This window comes from Echinops telfairi, unplaced genomic scaffold (assembly GCF_000313985.2).
Source record: "Echinops telfairi isolate 266 unplaced genomic scaffold, ASM31398v2 ScPeMD7_45;HRSCAF=164, whole genome shotgun sequence".
In the NCBI taxonomy this organism is placed as follows: Eukaryota; Metazoa; Chordata; class Mammalia; order Afrosoricida; family Tenrecidae; genus Echinops; species Echinops telfairi.
Window position 1 is genome coordinate 278994 of NW_022103943.1, and position 14160 is coordinate 293153.

At 38.7% G+C, this 14160-nt stretch overlaps 1 protein-coding gene across 3 annotated transcripts in view; it reads right to left on the minus strand.

The window, feature by feature from the left end:
• Positions 1-14160, minus strand: part of PFKFB1 (6-phosphofructo-2-kinase/fructose-2,6-biphosphatase 1) — a 166275-nt gene that overhangs the window by 88667 nt on the left and 63448 nt on the right. For 2 of the 3 annotated variants that reach the window (XM_045290635.1, XM_004717674.3), the window contains exon 2: positions 12113-12238. The exons of the other annotated variant lie outside the window; for it this stretch is intronic. In XM_045290635.1, the coding sequence (XP_045146570.1) occupies positions 12113-12238 (126 nt within the window). The remainder of the gene's footprint in view (positions 1-12112; positions 12239-14160) is intronic. 3 annotated transcript variants of the gene reach the window in all.

A 14160-nucleotide genomic window follows, 5' to 3' on the forward strand; every position in this document is an offset into this window, starting at 1 on the left:
AGATTAAAAGGATAATCACAAAGTACTATGAAAGTCTGTACTCCAATGAATTCAACAGGCAGAAGACATGGACAAATACTTGGAAAAATAATCCCTCCCTAGGTTATCCCAGATAGAGGTCAAGAACTTCAACACACCCATAGCAAAAGAAGAAATATATGTGGTTATCAAGGACCTATCAACAAAATAAGCTAGCCAATCAGACGTCTTCACAGGAGAATTCTACCGACTATTCAGAGAAGAATTGCCATTGATCCTCCACAAATTATTCCAGAACATAGAAAAAGATGGCAACCCACCAAACTCATTCTACAAATTCAGTATAACTTTGATAGCCAAGCAGGGCAAGGTTCCCACATTAAAAGATAACTACAGATGTACAGATCGATATCTCTTATGAAAATAGATGCAAAAATCCTTAACGAAATATTGGCCATTATTATACAAATGTATATAAAACATCATCCATCATGATCAAGTGGGATTCATTTCAGGGATGCAGGGATGGTTCAACATCTGAATCCATCAATATTATTCACCACATTGATGAGAAAAAGGATAAGAATCACATAACATCGATAGACAAAGAAAAAGCATTTGAGAACATCCAGCATCCATTCTAATTAAGACACTCAAGAAGATAGGAGTGGAAAGAAAATTCCTCAAGTTAATACAAGCGACCTACAAAAATTCAACAGCCAACATCATCGTCAATGGAGAAAAGATAAAAGCAATCCCACTGAAAAAAGGGAGAGGAGAAGGTGAAACTATTTCTACTTCCAGATGATATGATTCTATACAATGAAAATCCCAAAAGCTCCACAACATGAATACTGACAGCAATAGAGGAATATGGAAGAGTGGCAGGATATAAGATCAACAAACAAAGTCTATTGGTTTGCATATGCATTGGACAAGACTATGGAAGAGGAGACGAAGAAAGCAGTACCCTTCACGATAGCCAAGAACAAATTGAAATGGCTGGGGATATAATTAACTAAAAAAAAAAGTAGTTAGAGAAGGAAAACTACAGGACCCTACTACAGGAAACCAAGAGCGACCTCCAGAAATTGAAGAATGTCCCATGCTAGTGGATGGCACTATATAAATTTAATGCTATCCTGATTCAAATACCAACCTTCTTCAAAGAATTGGAAAAACTGGTCATGACTTTCATATGGAGAGGGAAGAAGCCCAGAATTAGCAGAAGGACAAAGTTGAAGGGATTGCTTTACCTGACCTTAAAACCTATTACACAGCCCCAGTGGTGAAAACAGCGTGGTACTGGAATAATGACAGATATTCAGACTAAAGGAAAAGAACAGAAAAAACAGAAATAAAACTATTAACATATAGACAATTGATCTTCAACAAGGGCCCCAAAAGCACAAAGTTGGAAGTGGATGCCCTCTTTAACAAGTAGTGCTGGAAACAATGGATATACACCTGTAGAAAATTGAAACAAGATGTTTAGCTCACCCCATGCACAAGAAAAAACTCCAGATGACTCACAGACCTAGAAGTAAAATCTTAAACTATCAGGACCATCAAGGGAGGAATTGGGACAAACCTTAGAACCTTGGCTCACTGAATAAATAGGCTAACTGCAATAGGGAGGTGTACACACACAGGTGAACTTGAAATCGACAAGTGGAATATACTAAGGATAACACACCTGTGTGTGTCGAAAGACTTCACCAAGAGAGAACAAGAGAACTCACAGAGAGAATATTTAGCAATGACACAAGATACAAAGGGCTTACTACCAAAATTTACAATACCCTCCTAGGCTGCAAAAATAAGAAAGCCGTTAAACTACTGAGGAAGTGGGCAAACGACCCAAAAAAAAGTTTAACTAGGGAGGAGACCCAAATGGCCAATAAACATATGAGAAAATGCTTCCAATCTTTAGTCATCAGAGAAATGCAAATTAAAACAACCATGAGATACCATCTAACACCCTTGGGGATCACCAAAATCATAAAATCAGAGAGCAACAAATGTTGGAGGGGATGTGGTGAGGTAGGAACTCTCCTGTACTGCTGGTGGTCCTGTAGATACATACAACCTCTGTGTAAAACGATCTGGCGATATTTAAAGCAAATTGAAATTGAGCTACTCTATGACCCAGCTATCCCTCTACTGGGCATGTATACAGAAAAGATAAGAAATAGACCATGATCATTGTCTTTGCTCCAATGTTTATTACGGCACTATTCACAATCACAAAGAACTGGAAACAACCTAAATTTCCATGGATAGATGAGTGGAACTCTGGCACATACACACAATGGGGTACTACACATCACTAAAAAGCACTGATGATCACATGAAGCACATCGTCTCATGGGAAGAGTGGAGCAAATTATGCTAAGAAAAGTTGGCCAATCACAAAAGGACAAGAACAACATGAGTCCACTGAGACAAACATAATCAGTACAGTAGGTATAGAAGGAAAACCACTTATCTCACACTATATGGGTTGAGTTGGGTGGGGAACAAAACAATTCCATGATGTACATGTTATTCACCACACAAAGAAGGGGAAAAGCGAGAGAGGAGAAAGGAGACAATGGCACTGGGACAGCAGGGCACTAACCCACCCAGGGCACCAGTATTGGTTATGTCTACACAAAATTGGGAGTATTAATTCAGACCCCATCATGGTGCACAGAACCTTGAGGGCAAGGTAATCACATGGAGCAACTCATTAAAAGGGTGGGCTACAGGGCCACCCCAACTAAAGCCAAACTGATCCCCTCCCTAGAAGTATAGCTACAGAGCACATCACTAAACCTACAGTTTGCGGAGAGGGGCTGGCCTGCCATGCCAACACAGAGAGTGAATCTGTAGACACCAAGCACTAAGGACAACGTCATTGTATGGAGCAGGTAAGGCACAGAGAGGACTGTAGGTCCGACAACAGCTCAAGACATAATGTCCCCTCAGTGGAGCATACAGAGACAGAGGACAATACTGGGGACACATGGAAGGGAGTAAGTCCAGTGTGAACCCCCCACATCTGGGCAAATCAAGCAGGGAATCAAGAATGGATTAGCAACGGAAGCAAAGCAAAGCCACAAAGTCCATGAGGATCCCCCAAAATAGACTTCAAGCTAGGAGTTATAGTTCCCAGTATCTCCCCAGGACCAGTGTGGAAATGGTCATAAAGGTCAGTCGATAGACCTGGAATTATGTAGGCCTTTATGGTTTTCCCCCCATAGTTATCACTAACTTTTCTCTCTCTCTTTTTATTCAATCTTTTTTCTTTTTGTTTTGTGTCTTTTATTGTTGGTTTTGCCTACCTATATAAGATAGGCATGGGCAGCAAGCTCAAGGAGAAAGCAACAGGACCAACGGTTCCAGATGGATTTGGGGGGAGAAGGAGGTGGGGGAAGGGAACAATGAGAAATTAACACCATAGACAGGGGGAAAACTAGGGAATTAAAGTCAACATTTAGGAGGACATAGAGATCCTGAGGGTGTTGAAACAGGAGCAATCTAACTGACATAAATTACTGAGGCAGAAGAAGAATAAGTGTCATGCTGGGGCAGGTAGAACCTAAAAAGAAACAGAGGAAAGACCTAGCAGCAAAGCTATGGATAGAGTTATAAACATAGGTTTGTACATATGTAAATACACTAATTCATAAAAATAGAAGAATTGGCCTATGTACCTATATTTATATGGCAATACAGTGAGGAAATGGATAGACTTTGGGCCTCTGCTCAAACCCTCCCGCAATTCAAGAACACTTTGTTCTAACAACCTGGAATGCTGTGATGCTTGCCCTCCTGGCATGATCACTAAAGACAAAATAGGTGCATAAGCAAATGTGGTGAAGAAAGCAATTGATGCCTGGCTATCAAAAGATATAACACCTTGGTGTTGACTCTGTTCTAAGTGCTAAAGGGTTTTTCTGGTTATTTTTTAAAATAATGTTATTAGAGCTCTTACAGTTCTTATCACAATCCATTCATACATACATTGTGTCAAACACTTTTGTACATATGTTGCCATCATTTTCTAAATATTTTCTTTCTACTTGAGCCCTTGGTATCAGCTCATTTCCCCCCTCACTGACCATTCCTCCCTCATGAACCTTGATAATTTATAATTTTTTTTTCATGTTTTACACTGACCAGTCTCCCTTCACCCACTTTTCTTTTGTCCATCCCTCTGGGAGAGGTTTATATGTAGATCATTTTGATTGGATCCCTCTTCCCACCCCCCACCCTCCCCTTACCCTCCAGGTATCGTACTATCATCATTGATTCTGCAGGGTCTATCTGTCCTGGATTCTCTGTGTTCTTATTCGAGCTCTTATCTGTACCAGAGTACATACCTGGTCTAGCCAGATTTGTAATGCAAAATTGGAGTCATGATAGTGGGGGAAGGAAGCATTAAAGAACTAGACAAGAGTTATATATTTTATCAGTGCTACACTGAAGGTTTGTATGAGGGTATCCACCATAAGTCTCTCTCTTTCTTCATTTGCATATTTATCTCTATTGAACATCCTCTGATGACTTTGCTGTAACCCATACATTTTGGTATGTTGTCTAATTGTGGACTTAGTTCTGTAGCCTTCTTGTCTGATTTCTTTCTCGCTGATTTATCCTTCTTGGAGAGCTGTGTATTGAAGTCTCCTACTATGATTGTCAATCTCATGATTTCTTTTTTCATCTTTTGAAGGATTTGATTGACATATTTCGGGTCTCTCATTGGGCACACATATGTTTATTATGCTCACTGCCTCTTGGTCTACTGTTCCCTTAAGCATTATAAAATGACCATACTCATCTCTTGTTAGGTCCTACAACTTCAAATTGATTTTATCAGAGATTACAGTTGAAACTGCTGCCTTTTTCTACATTGCTTGATATATCTTCTGCAAACCTTTGATCCTCAACCTGCTTTTGTCTGTGAGCTTGAGATGTGTTTCTTGAAGACAAAAATTGCTGGGTTTTGTTTACTTATCCAGTCTGCTAGCCTTTGTCTTTTATGAGTCAATTCAGACCATTGACATTCAGAGTTACGTCCATTTGTAGATTCTGTGCTGTTATCTCATACTTTTTTAAATAAACCTTTTCCTCCCTCACTCCTTAGCAATGTGTTTTGTATGTGTAGGGGGATTTATTCCTGCCTTCCTTTCCCCACGGTGTCAAAGACGTCTTGGGCATTGCTTTCAGTGCTATAACTTCTGAATAGTGTTACACTGTGTGCTGGTGTCATCTTTGTGTCTGTGGATGTTGGTCTTATGGTTAAAATGTGTCGAAAAGTAATTTTTGTAGTGCTGAGTTGTTTTTGATGTGCGGCAGTTACATAATCTCTTGTCAACTTGAGCAAAGGGGTGGAGTCTAGCCTGTCAATCAGGTCATAGCCAATGGTTCCTCTGTGTGGACATGGTCTTCTTCAGAGGATTCTGGGAATTCCTGTCTTCATCCCTGGATCTGAAACACACATTCTCCATTTCACATTTTTGTTAACAAACCACATGGAGGTATGCTGATGGCAGCCAGAGATCTGGAGATGTGTCCACTGCCATTGGATCTACAGAACTTTCCACCCACTAGCTGTGATCTTTCTGCATTCGGCATAATTACATGTGTTGTTTGAATTTGAAGAAGAATTCTTGGGCTAATATCACACTTATGGGCTAATATCGAACTATGGTCTTGATCTGCACCGGGCCTGGATGTTTTCTTAATATGCAATTATTCTTTGATATAAAGCTCTCTTTAGACACACATGAGTGTCCCTGGATTTATTTCTCTACTCAACCCGGTCTAACACATGGTACCAGAGAAAAAAATCATGAAGATGGAGAATGGATGCTTGTTTGACCTCTGCCTCAATGTAGTTTTTCTTCTTTGGCTAGCCAGAGGTTATATACTGTCATGCAGTTTAGTGGGTTGTTTTCTGGAACGAATATGGGAAGTTAAAGTTTTTATTATTTTCTTTGGTGGTTGTCTTTGTTTACTCTTGTTTGAAATGGCGAAAATGAATGTGATTAATGTATATTTTGAACTCAGTTGGTGAAATTGCCCCTTAAATTTCTCAGAGAACATGCTGCTTAGTAAAAATGGCTGACAGAAGGACATCACTGACAGAAGGCCCTGGCTTGATGCCTAAGGCCATATTTTGCATCAATTTGAATAGTTTAGATAAGGATTAAGATAAGATAGATAAGGATTGGACTTGACTGTTTTAAGAATAGTGTTCAGGACCTGGATGTACTAGGTGTATACTGTTTTCTTCTGACTATTGTTATTGATATAATGATCGATAGAAATGATTGTTGGGAAGTATAGTTTACAGGCTCAATGTTTCAGCCTCCAATTTGAATCTTTAAGTGGGTGCAAGTCACACCTGCAAAGAAGGCTGTGAAAAACTAATCTCCACCCAGTGGCTTGAGTGCTCAGGATATTTGAAAGTGGAGAGACTTGCCTAGAGGGGGCTGCTGACAGATTGAAGTATAAAAAGGATCACATGGGGCTTAAATTTTTTTGAAATAGTGGTTTGCGCCAGAAGCTTGAAAACATTTGGAGCCATGAAGAAACTCTCCTCTCTAGGACTGAAGGTTAAGTGAGCCTGCAGGCAGCCTGAAATGCTTGCTAAGAGAACACCTGGATCCACTTGTCTAGTAGAGGTGGGATAAGTGCAACAATAAAGAGATGGGTTGAGTTGGGCCACGGACATTTGTGGACCTGGTTCACAAGGACTAGAGGAGATGATAGCGGATTGGCTGGTCTGAAGTCATGACATAGCCAAGGGTATTGGTTTTTTTGAGAATTTGTGATGCTTCCCATGGTTTAAAAGTGAGGCGACCAAGGGGCACCCTAGGGAGGCTAAGTGAGGTGGCCCACATTGAGTTGACCAGAACTCGACCAGATGAAGATAAGATTTTTGAGCCTGTGAATTGGTGCATATTGCTGCTGACTTTATGGATGGCCTTATCCTGATTTGACTTGGCTAATGGATGCAGACTCACAAGGTTCTAAATGGAATGAAAATTCTTCACATCAAAGAATATGATTGTCTCCTCAGAGCACTGGTTTGATATAAGTGGGTAGTATAGAAATTGGATAACCCAAACTGCGAGGAGCAAGGCATGAAGTGGCTGGCTTATAAACTTTCATAGGTAGGGGAATATGCCTCTAGGATTATAGGATTAGGGTGTAAGTGTTCACTTAACTGCAATTGTTAGGCATAGAATATTGTTGTTTTGTTTACTTATAGAATATTATGTTTAAATGAGACTGGCACATATTGAATTGCATGCATTTTAGGTTTATTCTGTTAGCTACAGATATGATTTTATTATTGTTCGGTTTAAAAATTATTTATGGCTAAAGGGTTGTGTAAAAGTGTTAATTTGACAATAGGTGGACAGTGGCAGTTACATAATGTCTGTCAACTTGAGTGAAGAGGTGGAGTCTAGCCTGTCAATTGGGTCATAGCCTCTGTGTGGGCAGGCCTTCTCCTGAGGATTCTGGGAACTCCTGTCCTCCCTGTAGCTGGGACACACACTTTGTCTGTTTTACCTTCTGCTGACAAGCCACATGGAGCCATGCTGATGGCATCCAGAGTCCTGTGAATGTGTCCACTTCCATTGGGTCTACAGTACTTTTCACCCACCAGCCAGTGATCTTCCTGCATTTGGCATCATTGCATGTAATGTGTGAATCTAAAGAAAAATTCTTAGGCTAATATCAGACTTATGGGCTAATATTGAATGTATGAACTTGATTTGGACTGGGCCAGGATGTTTTCTTAATATACAATTACTCTTTGATATAAATCTCTCTTTAGATACACGTGAGTGTGCCTGGATTTGCTTTGTAATCAACCCGGACTAACACAGACATAGTCTCTAAATTTTTCCTTATCTGGGAAAACGCTTACCTCTCCATCAATTTTGATGGGTTGCTGTTATTCTCTTTTAATTTTTGGAAAATCCTATTCCATTTTGTCCTCTTCTTCATGGTTTCTGTAGATAGGTCTGAGCATATTCTTATCTGGTTACCCTTATAGGTTACTGCTTTTTTACTTTCTCTAGCTGTTCTTATGATTTTCTCCTTTTCTTCAAAGTTAGATAATTTGACCTATATACCTTGGTATGGATCTTCTTAGAGTTCAGTCTAATTGGTGTTCTCTCTGCTTCGTGGACAATTATCTGATTCTCCTTCATTAAACTGGGGAAGTTTCCTTTTGGGAATTATAATTTTTTCATTTTGTCTTGCTCTTGTAACCCAAGTTTTGAATATTGTTTCTCTTCATAGGATCACTCATTGTCCTCAAGTTTTCTTCAACTTCTTTGATTATCTTGTTTGATTTTCTTTCATGTTTGTTGAGTTCTATTTGGCTATCATTGAGGTCACTGATATGATTCTCTGCCTCATCCAGCCTGTTGGTAAGGTCTTTTCCCATTTGCCTTGCTTCTGCTGGGTTTTCCCTTACCTCTTATATTTCCCTTTGGTATATGGACCCTATCTCCTCTATTATTTCATCCTTTTCCTGTATTGATTCCCTCATCCCCTGTATGACTCTAAGCTGCATTATGAAGATTTCTTTCTGTGGCAGTTCAACGTCTCCTGCTTCTATGAAAATTTATGTTCAGGTCCTCCTCTGATATTTTGTTTCTCTTGCTTTATTGTAGAAATTGCTGATGTGAGTTGTTGTCTGCATGTCTTTTTGGTGGAACTTGGTGCCATTTTCCTGGGAGTCCAGGAGCACTGAGTTATCTCTCAAGGAGGCTAATACGAATAGTTCTAAAGACTATCTGTAGTCAACTGCACTGCGAGATATGGCTGCATCACTATCTCATTGGGGTTTTACTCTATCCCTAGTCAGCCAGACTTCTCTATTTGGAGGGCAACCTGGGTGGCAATGTGTAAGTGGGCAATGTGTAAGTGGGCCTTGTAGAAATGGGCCTTGAGGGTGAAGCTGGGCAGGCATGGAGCATAGATCTATAACACAGTCATCTTCCAAGAATTCTTATATATTATATGCTTAGACATCATGTGTTCCGTGGCAAAATTTTATACTTATTTTTATGCATTTATCATTATATGATATGAAATATAAAATAACTGGAATTACCAAGCAAACTTAGTTTTGACTGTGGCTGTGTTAGGCTGGGTTGACTAGAGAAATAAATCCAGAGACACTCACATATGTGTAATAGAGAATTTTATATCAAAGAATAATTGTATATCCAGAAAACATCCCAGCCCAGTCCAGATCAAGTCCATAACTCCAATATTAGCCCATATGTCCAATACCAGTCTATAAATTCCTCTTCTGATTCACGCAGCTATGCAATAATGCCAAATGCAGGAAGATCACAAGTCAATGGGTGGAAAGTCTTGTAGATCCAGTTGCAGTGGAAACATCTCAGGGATGGCTGGGGTTTCCCTGTGGCCCCTCCAGCTCCAGAGCCCTGGCTCCATCAGTATAGCTCCTGGCTTGTCAGCAAGAGGACCAAGCAGAGAGTGTGTGCCTGAGCTATTTATCTCTGTAGCCCCTCCAAATAAGGTCATCAAGCTGTGACCTGATTGACAAGCTAAATTCCACCCCTTCACTCTTAATAGTCTGAACTTAACACCAGATTACGTAAGTGCCACTTGGTAAAGGCCAAGCAATTACCTTTAATGAAGATTCTTTTCACTTTTTAAAAATGGTTTTATTGGCACTTCATCCATGTCATACAATTCAATAATTCAATCATATCAAGAAGAGTTGTAAAATCATTACCCACAATCTATTTTAGAATCAAATTGTACTCATTGTTATTCATGTAATTGTTTGTTCTAATTGTAGCCAAAATATAAACAACAAAACATTTCCAATTCCACAACTTCTACATGTATAATTCCATGCCATTGATTATACTTTTCATGTTGTGCAAACATTATTGGTATCCTTTTCCAAATTATTACACCACCACTGACATAAACTCAATGCCCTCTAAGCAAAAACTCTTCCTCCTTCAACCATGGCATCCAATGGTTAAGTTTGATTTCTTTTCTTTTAAAAAACATAGTTTTCTTGATATAATATTCACATATCATACACTTCCACAGTGAGACTGATTTTAAGATAGTTGTACATACATAATCACAATCAGTTCTAATGCTTCTCCTTCTTCCACATTTGAAAATTACTTTCTATGTACAGTTTATTATTGTTGTCTCTTTTCATTTTTAATATGAAGGACTCCTATTAGACATTTTTGTATTTCCTGTTTAATGGTTACAACTCTCTCACTTTCATTTAGCTGGCAATGTCATAGCCCACTCCCCCACCCCCACCCACTAATTCTTGATATATATTTTTCTAGATATAGATTTCTTGGTTGAGTAATAACTTTTAATGCTTTCTCTATGGGAAAGATAAGGAAACCAATCTTTCAGGGACTTTGAAGAGAGTAAAATCAATAATAAAGTGTCAAACAGTGATTCAACCTTTGGCCAATTATATTGGTATCCAGACTCTTTAATGAGTGTTCTTTCATTTCTCTGAATTATGAAGGAGAATCCAATCTTACTGCCCTTTCTAGGTAATTTTTCATTTGTCATGATGAAATACCATAGAAGAGAGAATAAACGGATAAGAAAGGAGATGAGAAGTTGAAGAGGTAATGTAATGTTTCATTCAATTATCTAAAAAAAACTTTCCAACAATTACAAAATAAAGCAGGTTGAAAGTTCTAGAGTTTCACAAATGGAACAAGTCCTCGTGGAGTTTGTCAGGTGCTCACAGTCTAACAGGGCAGAGAGAAACCAGTAAAGAAAGAACCCTCAACCAGTTTAAGTGTTTTGGCATAAGGAGCATGAACTCATGCAAGAAAGTGAGGGGAGAAGAAAGTACTAATTCCACTTGGAATGGCTAGAGAAGGCTATTGATATTCTTGTCTCAAATACTAGACTGATAAGTTTGTACTCTATCCTATGGAACAGGCTAAGAAATTTGACTTTAAGTTTGCAGGTTAAGGGGGCCCTTGAAAAATGTATACACAGTCAGTTTTATGCATTGAAATATGATTCTGGACCCCTCTGTGAGAATGGAATGGAGAAAGTAGTTACCAAGGGCATCTGGGCATAGATCTACATTGCCACTCTGTTATGTCCCTAAACAAAAGAGATTCCTCAGGACTTGCAATCCTCCACATAAGCTACTTCTTTCGATCTATTCTGCCAATTCCCGGCTCCCTCCATAGACCCCCAGCTTCTTATCTGGGAATCATTCACTACATTCCTGATGTCAAATTTCCAGGTGATATGAGGTGGTCATATTCATCGCCAGCCTACCATGGGTTTCTCTGCACATGTGCACACACACACACACACACACACACACACATTTTGAGAAACTCTTACCAAATGAATGAGAGAAAGAATAGATGAAGGGCAAGAAGAAATGGAAGTGGAAAGATTTGAAGAGAGGAGAATAAGGACAGAGGCACTGTGTCAGCATGAGTGAAAGAGGACAAATGTAGAGAGGAAGACAGGAAAGAAGACAGATAGACACTGTCCACATGGATAAGAGAAGGAATAGTGAGATAATAGTGAAGATGTGGTATTCTTTTCTTTTTTTCACTCATAGAACCAAATATTTGACCATGTATAATGAATTTCAGGCTTTGAAATGCAGCAGACATAGGTTGATAGCTTAAATAGATGACTTGCTGCACATATGGGACAAAGTAATTACCTCTTGGCCTTTAATTTCCTTAACAATGAAATGGCAATAAAATGGAAATTCTAATAAAAATAGCAATGTTGTTTGGCTAATGACAGTAATAGTAACCAAAACAATTGCTCCTTGCCTGCTTGTTTTGAAATCTTGGTATCACGGAGCTCCTTGAGAAGAGACATCTGACCTTACTCACTTTTATACATGCAGTACCCATAATGGAGTTGGTCATAGAATAGGGGTCTATAAATTGTGAAATTCATGAGTATAGTGGTAGAACTAGTTCTATTAGTGTTAGTGAAGGTGATGGGGAATTTCTTGGTACTGAAGATGTTGACCCTACTATAGGCTTCTACTTTGCTGTGTTTTCAATCAGTAGCCTATGGAGAACACAGGGTTCTGTAGACATACCTTTAGTTGGTGTTCCTATCCAGTTGAGATATCTTGTGAGCTTCATGGAGATGTAGGTCTTTCCTCGTGCTGGTAAACCAACCATGATTACCATTGTGGGGGAATTTGTAAACTGTGGTATAGATGCTGAAAGAGAATAAATGTCTCAAAGATGTATCTTCAGGTTCATATGAACATTCATATAATTTCAGAGACGTAGGCCTAGAAAGAGTATTTCTCTTACCATTTCAACAAAATTCAAAATCTAGAAAAACTGAAAATTAATGTTTTTTAATACTCATCAAAAACTAAGGTGGTAGGGCAAACAGATAAATCAGAATCTCTGGAGACTAGAGACAGACATTTGTTTTATTTGATACACATATCACCAAAATTCATTAAAATATTTTAATGAGTTAATTACTAAAGGCTGCCTTTGCTTCTAGAGATTGTATACAATGGAGGAGTATTAGTCTGGGTTGACTAGAGAAACAAATACATAGACACTCATATGTGTATAAGAAAGAGCTTTATATACAAGAGCAACTGGATATTGAGAAAACATCCCAACCCAGTCCAGATAAAGTCCATAAGTCCGGTATTAGTCCGTATGTCTGATACCAATCTATAAATTCCTCTTCAGACTCATGAAACACATGAGATGATGCTGAATGCAGGATGATCACAGACCATTGGGTGGAAAGTCTTGTGGATCCAGTGGCAGTGTAAACATCTCAGTTCTGGCAGGGCTCTCTACAAGGGTTCTCCAGCTCCAAGACTCTGGCTGCCATCAGCCTATCTCCATGTGACTTGTCAACAAGAATGTTTCACAGACACTGTGCTGAGAGAGAGAGTGTCTACTGCCTCCAAGGAGGAATACAGGCATTACCAGTATCTCAGGAAAAGGCCATGCCCACATAGAGGCTTCATTGGCTATGACCTGATTGACAGGCTAGACTCCACCCCTTTACTCTTAATCCTCTCAAATTGACAAACGATTTTATAACTACCATAGGAGATTTTGGATCCAGGCAGACTTCTCCAGCAATCCCATCAAGTACTGATAGGGAAGAATAGGGAGAATGCTGAGAAAGACTTCTTGTAGTTCTGCTTTAAAAAGAAGATCAGTCATTACTGAAATTCGGCCCTGACTATTTCCCCCTATTGATTATGAAATAAAGTCTTAATAATATAGAGAAAAAGCCAACAAAATATAGTCAGAGAGCACTAGTGGGCATCCACGGCAGTCAGTACAAAGGAAAATTTCACATCACCAAAGTTTTGCATCCACTAAGGAATAAAAGTTCTAATCTATAGAAAGAAGGACAGCAGAAAATGAAGGCATTGGTGAAAACCCACGAAAGAAATAAAAAGAAAGCAAAAAAAAGGTGAAAATAAAAAGAAAGAAAAAAATCTCTAGGTCTGGAGAGGGGCAAGAAAATTTGTGAAGAAAACACTTCTAAGAATCAGGATAAATAGTGTCAACGACTAAGGTTTAATCGAAATATTATAGAATGTCCATATTATTCCACTCATCACTAATAGACTACAAAGTATAACAGTGGCACTGGAAATTGAGATCAAGGACTCAGTTTTACACCAATGTTCATATTAACATTATTCACATAGTAAAAAACTGTGAACAACAAAAAATGTTCATTAACAAATGAAGAGACAGAATGTGACATATACATATAATAATATCCAGCTGTAACAATGAATGATGTTTTGACACATAATATGGTATGGATATATCTTAAAAACACTATGCTAAGTTAAATAAGACAGGTACAAAAGGGAAAATATTAGGGGGAACCCCCAGAAATGGATTTTATTCAAAGCTACATATTTACATTTTGTTTACAAAAAACTCTTATCACCGTCAAAGGAATCTCCATAACACTGAGATTCCATAAATCTGAGATTCCATTTTTGGAAACATTTTTCAAACTCACCTGTTTGGATGGTTGACAGACCTCTCTTGTTTTTTTCTTCACCTCTTCTATGTTGTCAGATCACTGTTCTTTAATGTTACTCTTCATTTTCAGAAACAAAAAGAAGTTGCACGG